The sequence below is a fragment of the Oryx dammah genome, unplaced genomic scaffold (genome assembly GCF_014754425.2).
Source record: "Oryx dammah isolate SB20612 unplaced genomic scaffold, SCBI_Odam_1.1 HiC_scaffold_29, whole genome shotgun sequence".
Lineage (NCBI taxonomy): Eukaryota > Metazoa > Chordata > Mammalia > Artiodactyla > Bovidae > Oryx > Oryx dammah.
Window position 1 is genome coordinate 90,602,946 of NW_024070213.1, and position 25,454 is coordinate 90,628,399.

General features: G+C 55.6%; 3 protein-coding genes across 9 annotated transcripts; 1 reads left to right on the forward strand and 2 right to left on the reverse strand.

Moving 5' to 3' along the window:
- Positions 1–23: 23 nt before the first annotated feature.
- On the reverse strand, positions 24–14,505 carry MAP3K12 (mitogen-activated protein kinase kinase kinase 12). Of its 2 annotated transcripts, none has more exons than XM_040234264.1 (14): positions 14,232–14,505; positions 5,804–6,285; positions 5,285–5,468; positions 4,920–5,111; positions 4,487–4,645; positions 4,174–4,332; positions 3,376–3,484; positions 3,016–3,125; positions 2,772–2,888; positions 2,516–2,653; positions 1,718–2,342; positions 1,477–1,547; positions 1,115–1,388; positions 24–724 (listed from the first exon to the last, which is right to left on the reverse strand). In XM_040234264.1, the coding sequence occupies exons 2-14, from the start codon at positions 6,246–6,248 to the stop codon at positions 629–631; spliced, it is 2,679 nt and encodes an 892-aa protein (XP_040090198.1). In that variant the 5' UTR covers positions 6,249–6,285; positions 14,232–14,505; the 3' UTR covers positions 24–628. The 2 variants fall into 2 exon arrangements, with proteins under 2 accessions (XP_040090198.1, XP_040090199.1); XM_040234265.1 differs by lacking the exon at positions 14,232–14,505 and adding an exon at positions 8,128–13,816 and having other exon boundaries at positions 629–724.
- A 169-nt stretch (positions 14,506–14,674) lies between these two features.
- TARBP2 (TARBP2 subunit of RISC loading complex) lies at positions 14,675–21,419 on the forward strand. 6 transcript variants are annotated; one of them, XM_040234334.1, is made up of 10 exons: positions 14,675–16,279; positions 16,827–16,996; positions 17,789–17,891; positions 18,230–18,259; positions 18,485–18,580; positions 19,148–19,220; positions 19,445–19,562; positions 19,859–19,986; positions 20,634–20,835; positions 20,990–21,419. In XM_040234334.1, the coding sequence occupies exons 1-10, from the start codon at positions 16,227–16,229 to the stop codon at positions 21,145–21,147; spliced, it is 1,131 nt and encodes a 376-aa protein (XP_040090268.1). In that variant the 5' UTR covers positions 14,675–16,226; the 3' UTR covers positions 21,148–21,419. The 6 variants fall into 6 exon arrangements, with proteins under 6 accessions (XP_040090268.1, XP_040090272.1, XP_040090269.1 ...); XM_040234338.1 differs by having other exon boundaries at positions 16,832–16,996; XM_040234337.1 differs by lacking the exon at positions 14,675–16,279 and adding an exon at positions 16,419–16,526.
- Positions 21,420–21,661: 242 nt separating this feature from the next.
- On the reverse strand, positions 21,662–25,427 carry NPFF (neuropeptide FF-amide peptide precursor). The gene is made up of 3 exons (XM_040234389.1): positions 22,463–25,427; positions 21,977–22,098; positions 21,662–21,864 (listed from the first exon to the last, which is right to left on the reverse strand). Exons 1-3 carry the CDS (start codon positions 22,691–22,693, stop codon positions 21,747–21,749), a joined length of 471 nt encoding a protein of 156 aa, XP_040090323.1. The 5' UTR covers positions 22,694–25,427; the 3' UTR covers positions 21,662–21,746.
- Between the last annotated feature and the right edge of the window lie 27 nt (positions 25,428–25,454).

The window sequence follows — 25,454 nt, forward strand, 5'->3', positions numbered from 1 at the left end:
GGTTATATTTCAAGGTTTTTCACAGGGGTTACAATATGACAGTCCCCACCCAGTCAGGCACCAAGATAAAAGTAGGGACTTAAAACAATACCCCAATTCTTCAGCCTGAGCCATCACATGCTTTTACAATCTCCTGGCCTCCCCTAGCCCCTAAGCCAGGGCTTGGGCAGAGAAATGGAGGGACAAAGAAATTACACTGCCACCTGAGAAACCTCAGAGGGGAGGACCCCGCCTTAGCCTCCCTCCTCCCAAGTGCAAAATGTGTAAACAGAGTAAACAAAACCAAAAAAAGTGCAGTCTAAATGGCTCCCTTTCCTGCTCCTTAGGGTTTGGGCAGAAAAAGTAAAGGAACATAGGCAAGTTGGGCTTTCATGTTGCCTCACCACTGGGTGAACTCATGGGGGCGAAGCAGGAAGGGGCCAGTTTGCCCTTAACCATGTCTCTAGGGCAGTATTTATCCTTCATTTCCACAGCTGCCAGTGTCCCTAGAGTTATCAGGTGACTTGGTTAGGGGGTCAGTCTCCCTCGAGCCCAACTTAAGGCTGGGACAGCCCTGTCTTTATTGATTATGTGGCGCATATATATTACTTATATAAATATTTCTCTATGTACAGGGATAGGGCGGCTTTCATGGAGGGAGGGAGGCTGGGGGCCGCAAGGCTTCACCACTGCTGGGGTCCAGGTCAGTGCTGTCACAGTCTGAGTCCTCAGCCTTGGGAGGGCCCTGTAAAAAGAGCAGAAAGGCAGGGAGGTGAGACGCAGCGTCTCTTGGCAGATAGTCCTTCAGAATCCTTCACTGAGATCTTGTAGTAGCAAGTTAGTGATTTTACTGTCTCTCAATTTCAGTTGTTCAGGCCATTCTCCAAGGCACCAGACTTTAAGGATTGCCCTCTAGTTGCAGTTTATAGGTAGCATGCAAGCAACCTTACTAAGTACTTGAAACCTCCCAGATTCTATCAGGTGATTATTTGCTCTTCAGTATGAGAGGGAACAGCTTCAGCTACAGAGTGACAGAGGCTAAGTACCTCTCTTCTGGCCTGTGCATCTGTACCCAGTAGCTCTCAAATGATCAGGCTGTCTACTCCCTGGTCAGTACCTGGTTCGTGTGACGTACCTGCTCCCCTCTGAGTAGGTCGTGGTGTGGGACGGGCAAGGAGCTGGGTTCTGGGCCAGTAACCACCTCAGAAGCTGGTGGGTCCAGTGGGATTTCTGAGCCCTGTGAGCACATGTCATCAGACCGTTCGTCTGGCCGCTCATCCGTGTTGGTACTGCCAACTTCAGGCGTGCCACTGGGGGAAGGCTCACTAGCTGTGCCTTCCTCCCCATCCGATGGATTCTCTGAGCTGAAGGTAGATAGTGACTGGCGCATTTTCAGGCCCTGAGGCCACCTGTTAGTGGGAACAATCAGGGTTACAGCTTGACTGCACCTCCCAGGGAAAGCGAAGAATGTCGTTACCCCCTAATCCCATCACTCACCTCTGGCTTGAGGTCAGTTCCACTTCGCTGTCCACCTCTCCTTCTTCTTCCTCTGACGAAATGCCACGTTTCTACAGGAGAGATGAGTGGACTGGTCAGAGGAGGAAAGAGGTCAAGAACTCGGGATAAGGAAACATGGTCATATAAAGTGTTAGGAGAGGCTTGAGACACAGAACATACAGTGGGAGCTACAGTGGGGAGAAGGGAAGGGGAAGAGCTCAGGCCGCTCCCCGTACTTTACCTGGCTGCTTCGGGTGACGGCAGCCCTGTACAGCAGTGCGGCTGGGGTCAAGTGCTGGGACCCAGCCCGGCTTCCCCGTCCCGCCGTCCCTTCCCTTCCAGTTCCCAGCAGCCCTACACCATCACCAGGTCCTACTGGTGGGGGCGGCTCCCCTTTGGCTCCCCCTGGTGAATCCGGGCTGGTGGAGCCAGGTGCTGATCCCTCGCTTGGGGGTGTGTCTCCCCGGGCTGGAGGTGGGGAGCCAGGATCCCCAGCTCCCCCTGTGGCCCCCCGGCCCCGGGCTCCCAATGCTGCTGACAGCAGATCTGGCGATGAAGAAGACATCTTTCGGAGTAGGAGATCATGGTGGAGCCCACGGAGAGCTGGAGGGCAGGCTTCCCAGGCTGAGGGTCCCCCTCCTAGCCCCACGGGGCTTCCTGGTCCCCCAGGTTCATGGGGCGGCACAGCTGCACGAAGCCCAGGCAGGTCCCCACAGCTGCCCTTGGCGCTGGCCTTGCGGTGACGAGTCTTGCCACGGCGACTCCGTCCTGGTGAGGGGGGGCCCTTAGCACACCCAGGAAGCCCCACCCCACTCAGGGCTGCATCTAGTTTGGGTAGCAAAGACTCAGTCTTGAGGATATCTGGCCTGGTGGGAGAGGGAAAGTGCAAGTTGGAGATTTAACACGTTACTTAGGCAGTAAAAGGCACCTTTCTCCCACCTAAGTATCGTCTTCCTGGCATTCTTGAGCCCTACACCTGTCTCTCCAGCATCCCCTTGCCATTCTGGAACCGTGGCACTTGCCAACTAGTTGGTCCTACCTTTTGCTATGGGGCGACAGTTTCTGTGGGACATTCCTCTTCTTGATTAGTTTCTCCATTGTGTTCCCGTGCAGCAGGCCCCGGGAAGGGTGTGACTTCAGCAGACCTGGACATCGCCGCTCTAAAGCTTGCTCCCTCCTAAAGACAAAACGCCTTAGGCATGTGAGCAGGGAGCTGGGCCAAGGCTCAGTAGACTCTGGCAGTCAGGTACAGCTTCAGAAGATGGGAACTGGTGCATGAGGGCATGTGTGGTTACCTGAGTAGCTCCCGTTCCTTCAGCTCCAGCTGCAACATAAGGGCATTAAGTTCCATGTACAGGTTGTTGGCTCTCTCCAGCTTCCGCTCATAGTGTTCCCTGATGTCCAGGGCATGTCTGAAATGGGCAGAAGTGTTCAGAGGTGAGCTGGCTTCACCTGCTGCCATCATTTATCCCAGTCTCTGGGGACCGCTCTACCGGCCCCGCAGCTGGTGAAGTCACCGTGCCAAACACGGGCACACACCTGAGCTCCTCCCTCCTCCGCATCACCAGCTCCTCTTCTAGGCGGTGCAGACAAGTCCCTTCTGACTTAATTTTTTCAAAATGCAGCTTTACCTCTTCACGCCACTCTGCCTGGGGGTGGAGAGACATTTCGCAGTGAGGGACATCCCTTTACCTGTCAGACCTGTAGGTGCCTGAGCTGCTGCAGACTGTGTGGGAGCAAAAAGGATTGGGACATGGGATCAGCCAAGTCAGGTCCCAGCCCTTCAAGAGCTGATCTACCCATCCCCAGCCACCCTTCTTCCCAGCCTCCCCTCAAAGGGTATCATTATCTCTGCAAAGAGAGGGAACTGGGGCATTCATCTTCCTCTCCACAGCACACCTGGGACTTAAAGTAAGTCTCCTGGGGTGTGGAGAGTACGTCGGCTGAGGCAATGTCCAGATGCAGCAGGATCTGTCGGAATGATGGGCGGTTTCGTGGTTTGCTGTTCCTAGATGGAACAAAGTTTGGGGGGAGAGAGGCATTTCAGGAAGGACTTAGAGCACCCTTTCCCAAAGTGTGTCCTGGTCCTGGAGAATCCAACCCTAGAATGTTTGCTGTGACAAAAGGGTACCCTAGTCAACTAGGCAGGACATGTTACAAACTCTGTAGTATGTCAAAGTCCTGCAGTAAGGAAACCTATTTAATCCTATCTTGCAACTTGTTTGCCAAAACCTTTTTGAGTAACTCCATTAAAAAAGCACTTCGGGAAATGCTTAATAAAAAATTAGAAATCTCCCACCTTCCTCCACGGTCTAGGTTCCAAACAAGGATGCAGGGCCCTGGCCTTCCAGGGAGTGTCCTGAGGCAGTCTACTTGAGGTCCAGCCAGCCACGCTCAGCGGCTGTGCTGGGCCTGCACTGGCACTTCATAAGCACCCTCTCTATCAGACGCTGCTGTCCCTATTTTGCAGATAAGGAAACAGGTCACACACACCCCTGCAGACTACTGGCCTCCCCAACTCCTCTCAGTTCTTTATCCTAGTGCCCCTGATCCACACTCTGAATCCTGGGGTCTTGGAGAGCCATATCTGGGAGCCCGGTTCCCCTCTCCCTGTTGAGGACTCTGGGCCTGGGTGCCTGGATCCTGGGTGCTGGCTAACCGTCATCCATACTCCCTTGCTTCCCAGGTGGTCCTTACCAGCACTGGCGAAGCAGGATTTTGAAGCCGTCTGGGCAGCTGGAGGGCACAGGTAGATGGAGACTGTTGCTTCCCACACCCCAGATGATGGCTGAGGAATCTACGTCTTTGTAGGGGATCTCACCAGTCAGCAGCTCCCACAGCACCACGCCAAAGGACCTAGGGATGAGAGGGGACAGCACTTTGGAGGATGCCCTCCTCCAGAGGCCCTGCTCACTGCAGGCTCATCTCACTTGCACTCAGGCCCTGGAACAACCCTTTCCCCACCCGCCGCTGGCCACCTGCCACCCTCAGTCCTCAACCTGGCCCTCACCAGATGTCAACCTTCTCAGACACAGGCTCGTTGCGGATCACTTCAGGGGCCATCCAGGCTACTGTCCCTGCAAAGGACATCTTGGTGCTCTTGTCACTCAGCTCCTTGGAAGTGCCAAAATCGGAGATCTTCACCACATCGTCGTAGGTGATTAGCATGCTGGTAAAGAGTGTAGTCAGCTGGGGTCCGCGCCCCTCCACGTGCCTCCTCTAGCTGCAGCAACTCTTACTGCTTGAAGTCATTTGGGACACCCAGAAATGGAGGGCTTACCACAGCCCTCTCAAGATAGGGCTGTCACTTGGGAAGGGTTTCTGACATGGCCATGTGGACTTTAGGACAGGGTCTGAAAGCAGGGAGATGGCCACACTGCCCTGGATGGGGACACCTACGGGAGACTGCACAGGCGCTCCTCCCTGCTCGATCGCGTACTCACTTGGGGGACTTGAGGTCCCGATGGATGATCTTGTGCAGGTGCAGGTAGTTCATGCCGCCGGCGATGCCCATGGACCAGTCGACCAGCAGGGAGGGCGTGACGGGGCGGCCAGCCCGCAGCACCTCGTACAGCTGGCCCTGGGCGCAGAACTCCATGAGAATGCAGTAGCAGGGAGCCTGAGTGCACACGCCCCTGGGGGCCGAACACAGTGGGATGAAGGCCTCAGCCACCCCAGCAGCCCCCTGATCCACACCTGGTACCCCCTTCCCAACTGTGCCATTTTGATACCCACTTCAGAAGATCCCTTCTACCCAAGTAGAAGCGCGCTGAGGGCAGAGCGCCACAGCCCCTGCCCTGGGCCTTACTTGAAGGTGATGATGTTTGGGTGCTTCAGCTTCCGCAGGTGCTTGATGTCAGTTTCCTTCAGGTCCCGCACCTTCTTCACAGCCACCTCCTCCCCATGGAAGCGCCCCAGGAAGACGGCGCCCTGGGCCCCTGAGCCCACCCACTGCAGGTCCAGGATTTCCTCAAAGGGGACCTCCCAAAGGTCTGTGGACAGGAGGCACAGTGCCATAGGCTCAGAGAGCCACCCTCAGGGCCTTGGGGTGGTCAGGCATAGGGGAAAGCCTGGGGTTGGCTGAAATGACTCAAGGAGGGTGAGGTAGAAAAGCAGCTAAAACGGGCCAAGGTTAGGTTTGAGGGGACAGGAGGAAATGAAGAGGTGGCCCCAAATAAAGCTGGGGAGTCAGTGGCTGATGGACAAATAAAGGGCGGGGGCTGGGCTCTGGGAGGGGAAAGGGTCATCGCACAACTTTGGTGTGGCTGTCCAAACAAATCTCGGGCTCAGGGAGACAGGAAAGGGCCCCCTTATGCACACAGCCTACCTTCCTGCTGCTGCTTGTGCTCCGTGGAGTAGGCTTTGCCGATCATGGTCCAGACAGGGCGCAGGCAGCCGAAGAGGCCCTCCAGGAAGCCGCTGCCGCTCTGGCACTGAAGCCGTACCTCATCCGCTCGGACCCTGGACGCCCGACTCTCAGGGGACCCAGTGGCTCCCCCTGGGCCCCCTGCATCCTGCTCGTGGAGCTGCAGGACACTGTTGGCAAAAGGCTCAGGGGGCGGCTCTCCACCTGGGGAGGGGCTGGGCCCGCCCCCGCCCTGACCCCCGAGTGGCACTACGTCTCGGAGTACACACTGGGTAGGCGTCAGGTCCTTCTCGGGGGTGCAGTCAGAAGTGTCTGGGTCCAGCTTGCGCATGGATGCCTCGCTTAGGGTGGACACGAATCCCCCAAAGGAAGGGGAGGGTGTGCGGGTCTCATGGAGGCAGGCCATGGCCTCTGGGCCCCAGTGTGGTGGTAAGCGGTGGGCCCTGTGGAAAAAGAGGGAGGAGCTGTCAAAGCCACAGGTGCCCAGCTCAGGTACATAGAGGCAGAGGCACGAGTTGGGGAGCTGGGCACACAAGAACACTCCTAAAAGTAACACATATCTTAGCTTCAGGTACCCATCTACCTCCAAGTTTTAGCTGTGACCCATCTTGGGCAACCTGATACACAGGCTTCCTCTCTAGCATCTATTAGTAACATAAGTCTTCCTTACTCAGGTATATAGGCAACATACCTAAGTATCACTCTCAGGCGGACACAGCTAACAGCCCTGCTCAGGTAGATACTGGGGAAGTATGTCCCAATCTCAAGTATGGTAACAGACTAGTTCCCTTCTCCCTGTAAGAGTACTGTTAACTCACCTCTGGAAAACATGTTTCGTTCACTTGAGGCTCACGTGCACACAAGTGTTTTATTAGGGTCTTTCAGACGCACAACTTTTACTGTGAGTCTCTTACACACATTAACAGTAACATGTAGGCTTCCCTCGCACTGAAGCAAACACGCACTGCTCAGACTCTGCTCAGGCACTCTCAGATGACATTTCCGCCCCTCCCGTGTACATGTGATACAGCTGGGCCTCACACTCATGTACTTGATACGTGATCCTGCCGAGAGTCTTATCCTAAGGCACACTCAAGGCTCTCACATCTGGGTCTCTCAGGTGCTCACAGCTACACACCTGGGCTGATCCAAGCGACAGCTGATGAGCTCTGTGCCCAGCAAAGACACAGGGGCAAAAGGTAGAACTGTCCAAGGAGGATGCAGAAACTGTCAGGGCTGCGTCCCCCCTTTCCACCCTCCCCCCACCTCATCCCTCCCATTGGCCCAGCTGCTCCCTCAGGGCTCACTTAGAGACGGGCCTTTCTCCTTTCCTCTTCACTACTCCATCCCCTACTACCTAGCTTTCCAATCAATGGAGATTTGTCCCAATTGATAGCTGACCTCAGCCAAGCTGTATCTGAGCCTTGATTTCTCCAGCTGCACAAAGGGACAGACTAGCTATCGTTCAGGCACAGCAGATTTTTCACCCTGACAGCAGAAGTCATCTCATCTTCCATCTCCCACATCTTACCAGATTCTGAGAGGTAGGGATTTCAGAGGTCAAAATTCCTCTCTAACCACCACTCAGTATAGTAGGGTCCCTCCTTGACCCCTTGCACCAGAGCTTCTGGAGAGGGGTGGCAGGAATCTACAATAAAAAGGACTCCCTGGGTGGGGATGTATGCACAGAGAGGCCTGGCACCTCTGATGGGCTCAGCTCTTGTAACAATTTCCAGGCCTCTCAAATACCTAACTGTTTAACAAGCACCTGAGGTGATTCTTATGCCTGGCACATCAGTAAAGACCAGGACCAATGCCTTACTAGTTTCTCCTCTATTCCACATTACTGCCTTAATCCAGGCCTCAGTAGCTGTCACCTGACCTAGGACAACTGCCCCTTGAATGGTCTCCAAGTTCTTCCAAGATCCCCCTCCACCCCATTCTCCACCCACCCTTCAGAAGGATCTTTCTAAAGCACAAATTGGCCTTTTGGAGCTCCCCTTTTCTTCAAACCCTCCAGTAGCCCCTTCTTGGCCCTGTGGCCTCACCTCCATGCTCTTGGCCCCTCCCCAGTCTCATCTTCCATTGCTGTTCGTACCCAGGCAGTACTGAACTGAGACTGTTAGCAAGCTTCATCAGGTGTTTGGGCCAGGCTCACACTTATGGAAAGCTACCACCCACATTAGCCTGTTATAGGTCCGCTAGCTTATTTAATCCTAAAATCTCTTAAGTTAGGCGTGTAAGTTACTCTCATTTGACAGAGGTATTAAGAGGTCTTAAATAACCTGCCCAGAGTACTTCAGCTAGGATGAGGCTCCAGCTCAGTGCCCAGTCGTTCTCAGTCACAAAGGCGCTTCTCACACACTATCTGTTGTCCTCCAAGTTTCACTTCATCCTGGAAGTGGCCCCCATCCCCAGGCTCTGAGTTAATGTCCCGTCTCAGCTGTGCTTCCCCCATGATGGCTCCTATGATCCTGGAGGCACAGTGTGGTCGGGCGTCCTTTGAGAGCCTGTACTCCTGAGAGTGACGACGCCACACGGCATCCCAGGGCTTCCAACAGCATCCAGAGCGCATGAAGGTGCCTAGTTAGGTGCAACCACTGCTCTATGCATCCGAGGGTGGTCCTAAGGACCACATGTACACTACGCAAGCATTAGCTCCCTCACTCCTCAGAACTCTCCAGGGAAGGAGGTATTATTATAGGTCTCTTATCACTCTTGAGAAAACCAAGGCTCAGAAAGATGAAATCCCAGCCTCCGGACCCCCAACATATCCTGCGAGATAACGGCGGCTTCAAGAAGTGAGATGCACATAGTAAGACAAACGACAGGCCAAGCAACGTGCCAATTCGCTGGAGAACGTCCGCTGGAGGACCCGGGGGCTCTTGCCTGCGCCCCCTCAAGCCGGCCGCCCCTTTGGGGCCGCTGAGAACGAAGGCTGGGGCTCCCGACATTCCACCCAGGGGGGTCTGCAGGGAGCGCTGGCGGGACTGGGGCGCTCAGACAGCCAGAAGCCAGAGCGAGGGTGGTTCGCAGCGGAGAGGAAGGGGTTACGGCCCCAGCGCCCCCTCCCCCTTCCCGACCTCCTTCCTGGCCGTCACGTGGAACGGAGCTGGGGGCGGGGCGGGGGCCCGGCCGTGAGAGGAGGGGGTCCGGGAGGGGACGCAGCGGGTTGGGGGAAGCGCTGGGCGCTGCGGCGTAACCATGACGACTGGACCCGAGGCGGCGCGTGAAGTCACCGGGACAAGATTAGCCCGGAGTCACGTGAGCGGCGACCGCGGGGGTGGGGCCGCGCCAGGGCCCCGCCCCTGACCTGGGCTGGCCCACGTGCTGGTTTGCGGGCTTGCAGGCAGGGACCACCGACCCCAGCCACCCACCGCTTCTGCGTCCCGTCTTCGCCATGTCCACCCCGTCCCCGAGTGCAGCGAAGAGAGGGGACTTGGATCGGCATTGGGGGTGCGGTGCCATAGAGAAAGCAGGAAATGGGAAAACGGGGAGACTGGACAGGAGAAAGGGCGAAAGGCAGACCAGAAAAGGAGGGCCTGTCTAGCTGAGAAACAAAAAGAGCGTGAAACGCAGGGAGAGGCAGTCCTAAGAAGGATGGGCTGAAAAACTGATTTGGGAAGCAAAGGACACGGAAAAAGGAGCTGAATGAAAGGGGATTGAAAAACAGATCTGTGCCCTCCCCGATTCCTTTCCTATTTAGAAGCTGAGTTCTGAGTAGGTACAACATCTGGCTTTGTAAAGGAATTTTTCAGCCTTCATCTGGTGTTTGGCAACCAGGAGGCTTAGGCATAGAGAGGGTGACACGCTCCACGACACTTGAAGCCGTTCTTCCCTCCACCTGCCCAGGCCTCCCCAGGGGCCCCCTCCTGTATCCAGGGCCGGCAGCTGGGGAGAGAAGCCATTTCACCTGTTTTTTCGGGCAGTGGAAGAAGCTGAAGTAGTGGATGGGACCAAAGAAAAGGGAGAGAACCCAGCCAGGCTCAACCCACCCTTTCCCGGTTCTCAGGCTAATGACAGCTCTTCCAGATTGACCTGAAGGAGTGAGTGTGCGTGTGTGTGGTGAGGGGAGTGGAGGTGGCGAGCTGAGGCCTCAGGGAATTCTAGTGAAGGAGAGATTCCTCTCTCCCGCACACACCCTCTCTCTGTGCCCTTTATCTCTGACCTGCCAGCTGTGTCCCACTGCCCCCCAGCTGGGCCCTGGCGCCAAGGCTTTGGAGGGGGATATCATGGCCAGGAGCCCCTGGCCCAGTCACGCTGGGGGAGGGGAACTGTCTCCCTGGCCATCAATTATGCAGAGCATGGGGGAAGGGCTGGGATGTGACAGGAGCGGGTGGATCTGTCAGTCATTCTGTCAACCATATTTATCAAATGCTCACTGTGCAGAACTCTGCTTCAGATTGGGTAAGGGGACAGAGTGGTCCGTAAATTATGCAGAAGAGGCTCTTTGTGTCCAAGAGGCCGCAGATCAGTTTCAGGTACCAGATTCTCTGTTTGCTAATGGTACTGTGGGAGCAGGGAGTACCCCCGCCCCCACCTTAGTTCTCCTGCCTGAAAGGCTGGAGGCCTGTGGCAAGGCAACCCTTTAAGTCCTTTCTCTCTCTCTCCTGTTTAACAGCAGAATGTCAACGCCAGGCTGCTTGGCTGGCTGTCTTGGGGGCTCAGTTGAGAGGCCAGGCCATCTGTCTAAGTCTTGGGCTCCTGTAATGAGCCCTCGCCACTGTCTTGGACTCTGTTTTGAACTCAGGAAAGGGAGGAAGATTTCCTGTCTCTCTTGAGTGGGGGTGTAAGGAATGTCTTCCCAGGGAAAGGAGACCCAAGGCTCGGGACTGGGAATGATCTCAATGCAGGCTTTGAGATCCTGAGAGAATAAAGGACTCTAACCCCTCCTGGCCAAGGATCCTGGCCACTTGGCTGCAGCTTTTGTTTTGCTTCTTACAGAATCCATGGTCCTGGCCCCAGGGTTATTCTCAGCTGGAAAGAACTACATAGCTTGTCTGTTGTGTCCTCCTGAGGGGGGAATGCCTTCCCCTGAAAGCCAGGGTAAAACTGGAGATCACCCCTAACTCCAGGCCCTCAGCCTCACGCAGGTCCAGCCCCTGAACCTCTAGCCAGCACCACTTCTTCTTCCAGTAGAGTGGGTACCAAAAGGGCTGGGAGGGGGCAGTACTGCTTAGGGAAAAAGGAACCAGCTTTGGATTTGGAGAGATCAGAACTAGAATCTTGGTTTTGCCATGAATTAGTTTAAGGACCATAATCCCTTTGAGACTCCCAACCCTACCTTATGGGGTAGTGAGGGCTAAGTAAGACTATGTAGGGAATGCCATGAGCACAGTGCCGGGCTCCTGGCGTTGTCTTTCTGGTTGGCTGGACACCAGGTCTTTCTCGGTAGATTCTGGAGTCTGGAGAGACCGTCTCTTCTCTCTGGTCAGAAGGGAGCCTTGGGTCTCCAACCTTCTGTTTCCCCAGGACACAACTTGTTTTCAGGTCCCAGGGGAACCAAGTCCCAATGGCAGTGGTGTGCTAGAGCCCCTACTTTACATCCCACCTCCTCTGAACCGAGGGGGAGGCCTCCTCCTCTGCACCCTGTCCTCACCCCACGGCTCTCGTGGCCCAGGATCACCCCTCAGCCCTACCGTTAAGATGTGAGGCGAAGGGGAGGCAAGGAGGAAGGTATGGTTGCTCACAGGGGTCCCTGCTACTCAGGACTTCAGGTGGGCCTGGAAGAAGTTCTGTGTATTTTTAACAAATTGTTCCTGAGCTGGGTGCTATTGAAAAAGATCTGGAAGGACAGATACCGGGTATAACCATTGCTAAGTAGATGGAATTGTGGGTATTTTTATTAAGAAAGTTAAAAACCTGTTTTAAGTTGAAGAAGAAGAAACGAAAATTGCAGAATGCATATTATCGATTTCTGTCACCCAGCCTTGGACAGCAAGATAGGGAGGGAACACGGACGACCTGAGAAGCAGAGTGGCCTGGTTGAGGTCCTGTCTCTGCTCTTGACTGCAGTCTCCAGCTGGGTGACCTGGACTACGAGACTTTATTTTTGGCCATGTGGCATGAGGCATGTGGGATCTTAGTTCCCTGACCAGAGATTGAACTTGTGCCTCCTGGATTGGGAGCATGGAGTCTTAACCACTGGACCGCTTGCAAAGTCCCTGCCTGAGACTTAACAAACCTCAGTTTCTTCATCTCTAAATGGGGACAGTGCTCACTAATTTACACGGTGGCAATGCAAGCTATTATGTGGGTAAGAACTCAGGCTCTGGGTCAGACAGACCTGGATTCAAATCCTAAACTCTTTGGCCACTGATTTTTTGATTTTGAACAGATTACTTAACTTCTTTAAGTTTCAGTTTCCTCATCCCTAAAATAGAGATGATGATCATACTATCTCTCAGTATTGTTATGAGTGGTATTGAGATAATCCAAATAAAGTTCGTGGGCCTGTTACCTGGCATACAGGAAGCTCCCTATAAATAGTAGTATATGGAAAGCACCTAACAAGCAGCAGTAGGTTTTTATAAAAGGTGTCCCTTCCCTTCTTTCCCCTGTCTGCCTCCTCAAAGCAAGAGGCAGCGGGGATGGTACAGATGCAGAGGCAGTTGGGTAAACACAGGGGATAGAAAAGGGAGTAAAGAGAGAAGGAACCAGAGGAAGATCCTTAGTCTACTCTGGAGTAAGCGCCCCTGCCTCCTCATCACCTTTCCCCAACACAGCTGCCCCTAGTTCTGGGAGCAAATGAAGCAGACAGACCAGTGTCTGCGGCCGGCATCGTGAAGCTCCCATGTCCCCTGCTGGTGTCATTTCCACACTATCCTCTGTTCTGCCCCAACAGGGACTCCTGAAAGGGTTGATTCCCTAATCCTTTCTTTCTCCCAGCCCAGCAGGGCAAGGAGGGGCTGCCTGTGCTAAGTCGCAGGGCAAGGCCAGGGTAGTGGGTACTAGAATTTAGGGTCCTCTTCCTGGCAAAGCCAGAGTGGCACGGCATCACCTCTCAGGGAGGAACCTACAAACCGCAGTCGGATTTTAGACGGGTTCTCCCTTCTGTAGCTGAAAGGACACCCAGGAAGTCCTGAGCCACTTCTTTATGTAAGCTTCTTGACTCTCCTGCCGGTAACTGGGTTGAATTACAGGATGGATATTTAGTTGCTTGTTTTCACAAGTGCTGGAGTTAGTATCTCACACCATTGGTCTTCCCAGCATCCCGTAGTCCCTATAGTGAGTGAGTGGAGGGGCTGCCCGGCTGGAGAGGGCAAAATTTTTTTCCACCCTTAAGTGTGAGATAGGAGAGAGCAGGCCCTAAAGCTTCAGAGAAACTTCAGTATCTGGACAGGAAGACCCAGGGCTTTTACTCAGGTCCTTTGCTTACTGAATCCCTCCTACTTGCCTTCCCCAGGTATGACCCTCTGGCTGAAAAATCAGAGCTCTCAAAGCCATGGAGTCCATTCTGTGAGCTGGAAGGGAAATGGTGTTTAGAGGGAGGCACTGACTGTGGCTTGAGAGGACCCTGAGTGAGGGAGAGACCTCGTGTGCACCCCTTCCTAAGGCCCTGACCCACTCTCCTCCCAAGAGGGAGCTAAACCGTGGGACTTTTCCTTCAGTTCTAAGGGACACCCCACTATTTCCTTCCACTGTCTATGCATATTCTGACCCCTTAGCCAAGGCCATGGTTAGAGGAGTTTTAACTCTGTGGAAAGGATTCTTGGTTATTTTTAGGCCAAGGAGTTTAAGGAGTGTGTAGGGAAAAGGGAGGAGGTTCATGAAAGGCCTGGGGTAGGGAAATGGGTTAGGGGAGCCAGAGCAAATGGAGAGATGGAGAAGGGAGAAGGCCATATAAGGATGGGGGAGGGGAAGATGACCATCACCTGGGCATCCAGGAACAGGTGCTGTCTGCCTATAATCCTCAGGTCCAGCCTGCAAAGTGTGCCTGTGCGCGCGCAAGGGGTGGGGAGGGGGAGTGAGGGGCCCATGAGGCCTTGTCCTTCCTCTCCTTCCCTATGGGGCCGAAACTCTTCCTCCTCCTCCTTCCCTCTCCCTCTTCCTGAGGGTGAGTGGGAGGAGAGGAAGATGTTCTCTTGCCCGCTGTCCTTAAGTCTGTCCCCCAACCATCCCCCTACCCCCACCCCATACACTCCTTTCCAGCTTTGGAGGCCCTTCGCCTCCAAGCTGGGCCGCGGCGTCCCTCGGCTCGGTTCCCCTCCTTCCCATCCCCACAGGCGGCGGGTCCAGGTCCCCCAGTTCCTCCATCCCGTTTCAGCATCCCCGCGCCACCCTCCCCACACCCCGCCACATCTTGCGTCCCGACCCTCCCTGGTACCTGGATCCCAGGACCCAGACCCATCCCTGCCCCCCACCCTCCACAACTCGGCCCGGCTCTCACCTCGGGGGCTCCGCGGCCGCAGCACAAAAGGCGGCGCTGCTGCAGCTCGGCTCCGGATGCTGCTCCCGCCTCCTCCTCCTTCTCCTCCTCCTTCCCGCCTCCCCCCGCTGCCCTCGACCGGACCAGGGGCGCCGTCACAGGCGATGCTCGTGAGGTGTCCGGGTGCACGGGTGTGTCAGTTCCAGCTTCCTCCCCCCCCCCCCCCACCCCAAACCCCGTCCTCACACGGCTTGAACTCCCGCTCCTTCCGAGGCCCCCGCCCCAGGCCCCCCGGGACGGACACGCCCTGAGCGGGGGATGCTGCGCTGGAGCCACAGCCTCTTAAAGGAGCCCGCTGCTGCCATCCGGCACGCTCCAGGCTAGTCCCTGGCCCGTCTGGTCCTCGCACCTCCCTGCTGGCGGTGACCTGGAGCGATCCCACCCCCGACCTTAAGCCCTATGACTGGTCTTATAAGCTCCCTCCTATACCCTGAAACAGCAACCCCTCGGATGGGAACCCCCTCCTCCGCTCAGCGCTCTTGCATCGCTCCCCCTGTCAAACGATCTTGCCTGTCTTCTTTTCCCTAATTGCCACCACTCCGGGTCCACCAATTGGAATCCACTCAGCTCAACGCCCCGTCCCTTTCCAGTGTTCCTGGATGACCTCCTCATTTTTATTCCAAGATTCCATCGGACCTTTAGCCCCGCACGGAGCAAGCCCATCTCGTCTCTGACCCATTCCCAGAACTCTAGAGTCAGACAGACATTTTTCGTGATTTCTTTCTCTCCAAGGTCACAAAAATTTCCCTACACCTTTACGCCAGTGGCTGTGACTTTGGCGAAGAGGAAATGGAACTCTGGGACTCAAAAATACGAGTTCTGTTCCGCACAGATTAGTCGATTAATCTTAAGAGGCCAGAATTCTCTCTTGCCCTCTCTTTAGCTGACACCCGGGACACACGGCAGAGCGAATGAGACCACTATGTGCCTTAGTCCTTCTAATCTTGTCCCTTACAGCTTGATTCTCAGGCCCCGGAGGGTATCTACTGGCGTAAGGGGAAAAGGTGTAAGTCCATTCTAAAAAGGCTTTAGAAAATAAGCGGAAATCGACAGCCTGGAGAATTAATGAGAAGGGTGGTGAAGGACAACACAGGAAAAAGAAGCAGGTTCTGTAAGACGAAGGCCCCAGAGCCAGAGGATTAGGCCAAAGGCTGAGGGCGAACTGAGACTGAGGTGCGCTAGGATTTACAACTGCCCCAGCTCAGAGGGGCAGAGAATAGTCACCTCCCGCGTCCAGGCAGGGCCCACCCTCCTAGACTGCAAAGAGTCAGCAACCGACAGCGGCCTCTCACCTGGGCCAATCACAACCTTTTCTCAAGAAGAGGCGGAGTCAAGAGGGTTGATTCTTCCCTTGTCCCCGCCCCTTTAGATGAGGTAACCAATCGCAATCCACCTGGAGCAAGCACGTAAAATCGGGACTAGCCAATTATGCCGCGAAACTTTTCGCGCATGCTGCCTCCCAGCTGCGACAAAGATGGCGCGCGAGCTTCTGGGTTCTGTAGTTTTCTCGGTACCCGAAGCATCCTTCCCCACCTTCCTAGGCTCGAGTTCGCCCTTACTGCCCCGCCCCCAGCCACTTCCACTCTGCTGGTACGCATGCCCCGAGTCCCAGCCCGGGGCAAGGAGACGCGGAAGGAAGGAGGCGGGTCGTCGTTAAAAATAAAAAAAAACAAAAACCACCCTCAACTCGGGAAGCGACAGTGGAAGGGTCCACTCCTCCCAGAGGGCGGTACTGCCTGCCTGAACGAACCACGCGGAGGGTTGTGGGGCGGATAGCTCCCCTCCTGATGGAGACTCATAGAGTCCGGTGGGCGGGGGACTCCATATCCCAGCATGCCCCGCGGCGGGCCTGACCGGCCGCGACTTGGGGCTTGGCCCCGGCCCTAGCTCGTCGGCGGTGTATTGGGGCGCGTGGAGGCTGCAGTCACGGTGGCGCCTGCGGGGACGGAGGAGGGAATGAGTGAAGAGGAGCGAGGCTCCGGCACTACCACGGGCTGCGGGCTGCCCAGGTGAGCCGCCTGGTACCGATCCCTGCAGGGCGCAGAGCTTGGCGCGGTGCGGAGAGAGTAGCGGCGCGGCCCCAGCATGCACCTGGCCTGAGGGTTGTTCCCGGCAAGCACTGGGGTAGTGGGCCGTGGTTCCCGGCATGCACCCCGGCAGTGGCCACTGCCTCCAGCTTTAGTTAGTTGGGGTTGGCCGGGTTCCCAGACTGCACTGGGGCACTGGGCTTTATGCCCCCGACATTCAGTGCATTTGGTGGGTACTGGGTTCCTGGCCTGCACTGTGTCAGGGGACATGCACTTCCAACCTGCACTGGGGTACAGGATCCCCCGCCCTAATTGAGACAGCAACAGTGCTTTCCCCGCTTGCCCTGGGGCAGTGGACCCTGCTTTCCCAGCCTGCACCTCTCCTCCACTTTGACCCCAGCCAGTGGCTGCCTGAGGTTTCCTGGACCCAGTGTCCCCCATAGTGTGCATGGGTCTGATAATGGCAGTGCTTGGCCAGGTGGGTGCAGAGAGGGGAAATGTGATGAAGGGTCTGTGCCCCTCCCCCCAGTATAGAGCAAATGCTGGCAGCCAACCCGGGCAAGACCCCGATCAGCCTTCTGCAGGAGTATGGGACCAGAATAGGGAAGACGCCCGTGTACGACCTTCTCAAAGCCGAGGGCCAAGCCCACCAGCCTAATTTCACCTTCCGGGTCACCGTTGGCGACACCAGCTGCACTGGTGAGGAAGGCTTGGGCAGCCTGGCTGGGGTGTGCATTCACAGGGCCCCATTGGCTTTATTGCTTGGAGTCTCTTCACTGTCCTCTTCCTCAAGACCAGTGAGGGAAGGAGAAATTTTAGGGGGAAAATCACTGACTGGATTGGGAGAACAGGTCTGTGAGGAGGTACCTAGGACTTAGGAGAGTTAGGGGAGCAGGCAGGACTGGTACAGTGATCGGGTGGATCGTTGTCATCCTAGAGGAAAAAGGAGGTAAATCAAAATCTCAGTGCAGCATTTGGGGGAGTGAGTGCCTGCTGTGCTGGACTCTGTTCCAGGTGCTTAATCAAGTTCCACTTAATCTTAAACCTTGGTCGAATCCAATGATGTAGGTGGTAGTATTTTCATGTTGAATGTGAGGAAACCAAGAGAGAGATTCAATGGCTGGGGCGAGATCACATGCCTAGTAGATGGCAGAACCAGGTTTTGAGTCTGGAGCCTACACTTTTTTATTTTTCCAGCAATCTCTATTGAAAGAAAGTGCTCCCCAGAGGAAAGTAGGTCAGAGAAAAAACTTCCAGGTGGCTAACCTCAAGGACAATTCTACCTGGCATGACTTGATTTGGGGAACTTGTGGAAAGATAAGGGCCCTTCCTTCCAGCACTTAGAGTAACACTTCCAGCATTGGGCAAGGGGAGGTTGGTGAGATGGGGCTTGGTTGACTCCCTCTGGCTGTGAGGAGAGAGGCTGTGGGATGCTGGTTTCTCTTCCATCCTTCTAGTGACCTCCAGTATTGCCCACACCCCCTCTCTCAGGTCAGGGCCCCAGCAAGAAAGCAGCCAAGCACAAGGCAGCTGAGGTGGCCCTCAAACACCTCAAAGGGGGGAGCATGCTGGAGCCAGCCCTGGAGGACAGCAGGTGAGGGAGGAACGGCCGAGGATCCTAGAGGCTGTCAGGAACCCAGGTCCCTGCGTCAGCCCCTCTGCCCCATAGGCTTCGCTTGGTGACAGTGAACTGCCTTGACGTGGCTGCTTCCTGAGAGCTTCCCCTGAAACCTGAGCAGGATGTTTCCAGGGCTCCTGCTGCTGTGAGGGATTCTGGGAGGCAGTGGCCAGCCGCAGTGTGGGGTTGTGGCTATGGTTTGGGTCCCAGGTTGGGCCTGGGGAGGGAGAGGGGTGGAGGCTGAGGCTGGAGGGGGTTGCTCCCCAACATACTTCTCCTCTCCAGCAAGATGTTGTTCCCCCTTCTGCACTCAGGTTGGCGTTGGTTGCTCCCACGGTTCTTGAGTAGGAAGAAACACCCCTCCCACTTTTCTTAGTAGTTTTGATCAAGTGTTTGACACCAGAAGATCTCAGGTGGAACTGGTGGTTGAGCTTCCCTAAGTTTTTGGCTTCGGTGGGAAGAGATTTTCTTAGGGGAGGGCAGGTCAGGAGGACCTGGGTCCCCCACCTTTTATTCCCCACCACCACCCCATGTGGGTGTGAATCAAAGGCCCCCTTCCCCTCGGGAAGTTCTTTTTCTCCCCTAGACTCTTCACTGCCTGAGGACGTGCCGGTTTTTACAGCTGCAGCGGCTGCTACTCCTGTTCCATCTGCTGTCCCAACCAGGTATCTTGTCTCTCCTGACTGCCTGAGGAGGGTGGAAAGGGGTCCTAGCTCCTGGCCTCCCAGCCCTTAGACCCAGGCTGGTCAGGCATGAGGAAGTCTGAGAGTGAACAGAGAATGGAATAGTTGGGGACCAGAGTTTGAAGAATTTGCACCAGCTGGTAAGCTCTTGAGACAGGAGGTAATTTATAATTTGGCAGTACCATGTGGATGGTATTTGACCACGTTAAAGGTCTTGCTGGTCCCATTTTCTTTTGAATTGACCACTTGATGGTCCTGTGTTTGAGTCCCATCAGGTGCTTCTGGGGACTGGATATACCCTCCTCTCCACTGTCCTATCTAGGTGATAATCAAGTGTTCCAGAAAATCGAAATGAGCCTGGGACCTGGAGGAGACCTCGTTGCGGGGGGAGGGGCAGGAGGCAGGCTTGATGTTTGGAGAGACAGCTGTCTGCCTGGTGGGGAGCAGGGAGCTGGCAGTGGGGAAAACAAGAGCAGGGCAGAGGACTCCTGGGCAGCTGCAGAAGGAGCCAGCCCCCTCAGCTTTGGCCCTGGGCCCTTTTTCCTTCAGGAGCTCCCCCATGGAGGTGCAGCCCCCAGTCTCTCCTCAACAGTCTGAGTGCAACCCGGTCGGTGCCCTGCAGGTGTGCCGCACCCTCCTTTCCCATGCCTGCCTGCCTGCCTGCGCTTGTACCTGGGGTTGTGAGGGAAGCTGGTGGGGGGCGGGTACCCTGTTCTGAGGGCGTTCCCCACCCACCTCCCTTTACTCCTCCTCTAACCTGGAACCTGAGACTCCCAGGACAGGAGTGGGGAGGATGTGAGGACTCCTCTCACACACTCTTGCACACCCTTGTTTCTCCCTTCCAAGGAGCTGGTGGTGCAGAAAGGCTGGCGGTTGCCTGAGTACACAGTGACCCAGGAGTCTGGGCCAGCCCACCGCAAAGAGTTTACTATGACCTGCCGAGTGGAGCGTTTCATTGAGATTGGTAACTGGGCGGAGGGGAGTGCTTGTAGTGACGACCCCGCAGCACTCCAGCCCTGGCCAGGGGCAGCTCCCAGCTTCTCTCTACGCTCCTGGCCGAGACCCTGGCTTGGCTGCTGCTTCCTTGCACACTTTCTTGCCCTCCTCTTCTGGCCAGCCAGGTTCTTGGGTGCCTGGCAGATCCTGAGCTCCCCTTTTCAATTGACAGCCACTGAGGGGACCCTCAGCCCAAGCTTAAGCTGGGAGGGAGCAGTGGGTCTATTGGGAACCACAGCTCAGCAGCCCCCTTCCCCTGTGTAGGCAGTGGCACATCCAAAAAGCTGGCAAAGCGTAACGCAGCGGCCAAAATGCTGCTTCGAGTGCACACAGTGCCTCTGGATGCCCGGGACGGGAACGAGGCAGAGCCCGAAGACGATCACTTTTCCATTGTGAGTAGCTTTGGGGCCATGCCCCATGCTCCATCCTCCATGCCAGGGCAGGGCACTGAGGACTCAGGTCTGTCACTTGGAAGTGAGCCTCCTGGGCCCCAGACCTCCTTCTGCCCATTTTCCTTCTGGACCCAGGGATCCGTGGGCCCCCTTTCAGCCTCAGCTATAGGCCTGCGTGGTGAGTGCTTTGGGGGAGGGAGCTGGCCCAGGGCAGGGGACCTGTAGGCTTCTGTTATTGGAATAAGAAAGGCTACCTGACCATCTGGTCCACAGTCTAGTAGTTAGAAGGGGCCACACAGGGATTGGGCTTCCCGGGTGGCTCAGTGGTAAAGAATCTGCCTGCCAAGCAGGAGACACGGCTTCGATCCCTGGATCAGGAAGGTCCCCTGGAGGAGGAAATGGCAACCCACTCCAGTATTTTTGCCTGAAAAATTCCATGGACAGAGGAGCCTAGTGGGCTACAGTCTGTGGGGTTGCAGAAGAGTCAGACACGACTTAGAGACCAGACAATCCAGGGATTGACTGGCAGGTGGGAGGCAAACAGGAGGAAGCATTCTTTGGGCTTTTCTTCTTGGGCATAGAAGGTCTCTTCAGGGCCTGGTTTCAGAGCCCCTGGCTGCATCCTTCCCCCCTCCCTGTCTTGTCAGGGTGTGGGCTCCCGCCTAGATGGACTTCGGAACCGGGGCCCAGGCTGCACCTGGGATTCTCTGCGGAATTCGGTGGGAGAGAAGATCCTGTCCCTCCGCAGCTGCTCCCTGGGCTCCTTGGGCGCTCTGGGCCCTGCCTGCTGCAGTGTCCTCAGTGAGCTCTCTGAGGAGCAGGCCTTCCATGTCAGCTACCTGGATATTGGTATGGCTAGTCGGGGGGCTGGGGGACAGTGGGGACTAGACCAGAGCAAGTATGGATGGGAATGAGGGCTAGGGAGGGCAGGACAGTGACATGGACCCGCCCCGGTGCTGCCTTCCTGCCCAACACTGCCTCCCCCTTCTCTCTCGGTCTCCAGAGGAGTTGAGCCTGAGTGGGCTCTGCCAGTGCCTGGTGGAGCTGTCCACACAGCCGGCCACCGTGTGTCATGGCTCTGCAGCCACCAGGGAGGCAGCCCGCGGCGAGGCTGCGCGCCGTGCCCTGCAGTACCTCAAGATCATGGCGGGCAGCAAGTGAAGCCACGGCAGGACTCATGAAATACATCCTCTGCTCCCTGCTCTTCCTGCGCCCGGCCTGTGCGCCTGCCCAGCTCTGGTACCCCCTGGAGGTGCCACCTCTACCTCTGACACAGACTGCAGGCTGAGGAGGGCACAGGGCCAGGAGCCAGGGACCACAGGGCCTCAGCTGGCTCAGGTTCTGCCGTCATGTAACTGGTGATGACCAAGGGGAATGACACTGGGGCCTCCCATTAAGAGCCCCAAATAAATGTGCCGCTTTTGGATTCTTTAGTCCTGGCCTGTCTCCCTGAGTGGTCAGCAGTGGAGGGGGTTAGCGCCAGGTCACGTCCCGGTGCGCCTCCCACTCTGCTCCCCAGGAGTCCCCATGTTTGCCTTTCTGGTGGGTGCACTGACATCTGGGCACACCATCGCCTGTGTTCCTGGAGAGTTGGGTTTAGTCGTGGTGGGGGAGGCTGTGGTGCTTGTCTTGGGACTCCCTCCCTTGTCTCATGATGCAGACACGTGCACACGGATTCAGAAGCCAGACAGCTTTATTTGCAGGGGACACATGGCAGTTTGGGGTGTGGGCCTTGCATGCAAACCTCAGAGGATGACATGTCACTTCTTCCCGAAGCGCTGAGGGGCAGCCAGGCTCCAAAAGGGGGAACTCAGCCCCTCTCCAGCTCGGGGACTCAGTCTTTTGTTGCTCCAGGAGCCCCGGGTGTTTCTGCCAAACCTTAGGAGAGATCCACCCTCAGCTATGGGTCCTTCCAGATCCCCCCTTTCCTCCTCTCTTCCCACTCCTCTCCCTTCAGCCCTGGCCTTGCCTCTGTCCCTCCTAGACTCACCTCTGGGGCTGAAACAGGAAGGCTGGACTCCGGCCAGGTCTCTGCATGGCCTGGAGCAGGAGGCGCAGGAGCGACCTGGGGGTCTGAGCATCCTGTAGTGGGTGGGCATCACTGTCTTCCTCCTGTGGTATGGAGCCATCCGGGAAGGAAGATGGGTGAGGGCTTTGGGGATTTAGATCACAAGGGGGAAGGGAGTGACCTCCAGGGCAAGTTGTAGGAGGCTAAGGAGTCATTTCCTCAGATGTGAGGACCCAGTGACCCAGGCAGCCAGAGTATTTGAACCTGGAGTGTAAGTCTCAAGCTGTTGTTTTCAGTCACTCAGTCGTGTCCGACTCTTTGTGACCCCATGGACTGTAGCCTGCCAGGCTCCTCTGTCCATGGGATTCTCCAGGTGAGAATACTAGAGTGGGTTGCCATTCCCTTCTCTAGAAGTCTCAGACCGAGGTCCGGGAAAATGGTGAGACAGGGACGGGCATGCTCACTTACCATGAAGATCATCTGGTCTCCTCCATCCTGGCCCCCTGGTCCTTCAGCGTGGCTCCTGTCTGTTACTAACAGCAGCACCAGCAGCAGCGCTGCTGCCTGCCTGGCGTCCATGCTGCCGTCTGCCTTGCTGTGGCCACACCCGCCTCTTATACCTGCTGTCCCCGTGTTCCCCACCGCCCACAGCCGCCTGAGGGGGAATCGAGAGAAGGCAATGGAAATGCACAGCTCCATTAAGAGCCGCCTGGGACCCCCCTCCCCAGCCCCCGTGGGACTTCCTGCTCTCAGCCTCCGGCCCCAGCCCCTAAGCTTGGAGTTACAGACTTTATTAGATGCATAAATCCTGTCTCCAGAGCTCAAGAAGCATCATTAATTGCAGGTGCTTTGTCAGAGCCCTGGGGGGCCTTCAAGAACTCCCAATCCCTCTACAGGTTGGAGAGCTGCGATGGATCACCTTCTCTCTTAGCTAGCTTGTAAAATAAAACACAGAGAAAGCCCTGTCAGGCTAGGCATCATGTCCTGGAAAGGAAGGAGGAAAGAGCCAGGGTGATCCCGTCCGGGGACTTGGGAGGCTGCAGGCAGGGCCTCCTGGCCCATTTACACCCACGTGGACATGCCTCTTGGAGGGTTAAAAATGGAATCACTACTCTGAGATGTGCCTGTGGAGAGAAAAGTGAGGTACAGGAGACAAGTTTCAGAGCCCCCACAAAGTGGAGACAGACTCTGTCTTCACCAGCACTTCTCTGGGCCAGCCCCACTTCAGGAGTACGGAGCGGTGCTCTGCAGCTGAGGCACTGCTGCCCCCCTGCGGCCATGGCTGGGCACGGTCGGCCTGGCTATTTCCTCTCTGGAGTAGAGTTCAATGAAGGAGAGGTCCTAAGGCCCTGACGTCAGAGTCCCAGAAAGGCATGGGCAGGATCCTGGGCTTAGATTGTTTTTGTCCACCTCCCTCTAGTCAGTCCAGCCTCTTCCTGGCTCTGCCTCTGGCCGATTGGGGCAGGTACCTAGAATCCCCCTTAGGAAAAATCAGTCACTGCCTCTCAGGGAGTATTCCCTTCAAAGTCACCCTTCTGATCCTAGTCCTTCCTCAGTACCCCCACCAGTGCGGTTCTTTAGCTGATGCCAGAGAGGTGTCATGACATAAAGGGCCTATGAATCAGCTTTGGGCAAGATGCTTAGCTCTCTGTAAGTGAAGTTTCTTCACTTAAAACATGGCAGCGTTAAAAAGAAGCACTTTCAAAGGGGAACATTATTTGAGACGCTTTTGGTAACCCTGGCATAGAGGAGGGGTCCTTAAAACACTAGCTGTGATTGTCTTTGCACATCTGGGTCCCGGGGAATTTACCATCTCCTGAGAAGTCCAGACAGAATCATCCTTGCAAGGAGGTAGCTTTCAGCTTGTGGCCTCCACCAGGGGTTCTGGTTTGCCCCACTCAGTGGACCTGTCATCACTCACATTACAAGCCTTTCCCATGTTCGAAGACAGATTGGGATTCTTCTACCCTGTAGAGCTGGGAAGCATTCACTTTCTTTAAAGTGAGGCATCTAGAAACCAGCTCACACTTTGGAAAGGTAGTTGAAAGCAGGTTTTGGTCTGGATGGCCTGACGCTCGTTTCTATCCATGCACTGTTGGGGTGCCCCTTTCTGTGAGGTTTGTCTCCTGGATGGCACCAAGCACAGAACCTGGCGTTGCTCGTCATCATGTCCTATAGTTTCACCACTTGAAGTGTCAGGTCCACGGGTAGCTGGTTTTCCGTGGGAAATGGATTGTGCACCATACTGAGGTCCTTGTCCGTTCTTATCCGACAAAGTTCAGAGGAGCAGGGTCTGAGGCGGGTGGAGCACTGCAGAGCAGCCTCCAGGTCGAAAGGTTTTAATGCAGCTCTTAACACTTCACCGTGTGCCTTCGTCAAGGGTCTCAACCTACACCTCGTCATCTGTAACAGGAGGCAACTGTTATCCAGAGGGCTTGTGAACGGCAAGTGACGTGATGAACGCAAAGCACCTAGCACCCCACCAAGCAGAGGGGCTCACCAAACACCTTTATCCTGTTATTTCTCTGATCACCACTGACAGATGGATCTGAGCCGAGGCTGATTCAGAAAGCAGTTCTAGGGGCTTCCTGTGTCCAGGATGGAGGTGATGGGTCTCTCCTTTGGCGAGAAGTTAGAATGGGTTAATTCTTTTAACTTGGGAAACTGTCCTGCTCTGTTTCATCTCTCCCTCCAAAGCCTCTCAATCGTGGCTTCGGTATTTGGTCTCCAGCAACTTCCTTTGCCATGCTCTGGATTCTCCTGTGCTCTTGACCACAGTGAAGACCACACTGCCTTTCCTGGTCTCCCAGAGACTGGAGCTCCCTGTTTATGTCAGTTGTACCAAACATCAGCCACGAATGGCATGTAAATCACCTCTCCTCCTGGAAACTCCCCTGGAGGCAGCTGGCTATCTCCCAGTCAGCTTCTTCAGCCTGCTCACCCTCCTCATTTGTGGTATCAAGGATTAGATACAAGACATTGGTAGTGACTGCCCCACACCTCCTCACAGTTCCTGAGCACTACCTGTTTTTCTTGTGAACTATCTTATCTGCTTCTAAAGAAACTCCACCTCTCATTTCTAGATTCTCTTCTTCCCACACCCGTAGACTCAGAATCACAGAATGCTTCTTTAAGTCTCCGTGCACTCCTAGCTTCTTGAGGGTAGGGCTTATTATTTTCTAATTGTGGGGAAGTGGGGACAAAATGCTGAAAGGCTAAGAGGCCACTTCACCTGCCTTCCAACATCGTCTGATCTCCGAGTTCTTTCTACATGGGCTCTCATGATGCCGAGGGCCCTTGTCCCCAGGGCAGTGCACAGAGCTGAGCCTTTTGGTGTGTTACATAATTCCTACAAACCACCCACCTCCTCTAGGCTGTGTCTTCCCCTGCATATAAAGGAGGGATAAGAATGCCAGCTCTTTCTGTCCTAAGAATTGGGAGAGTGAAGATCACAGGCATG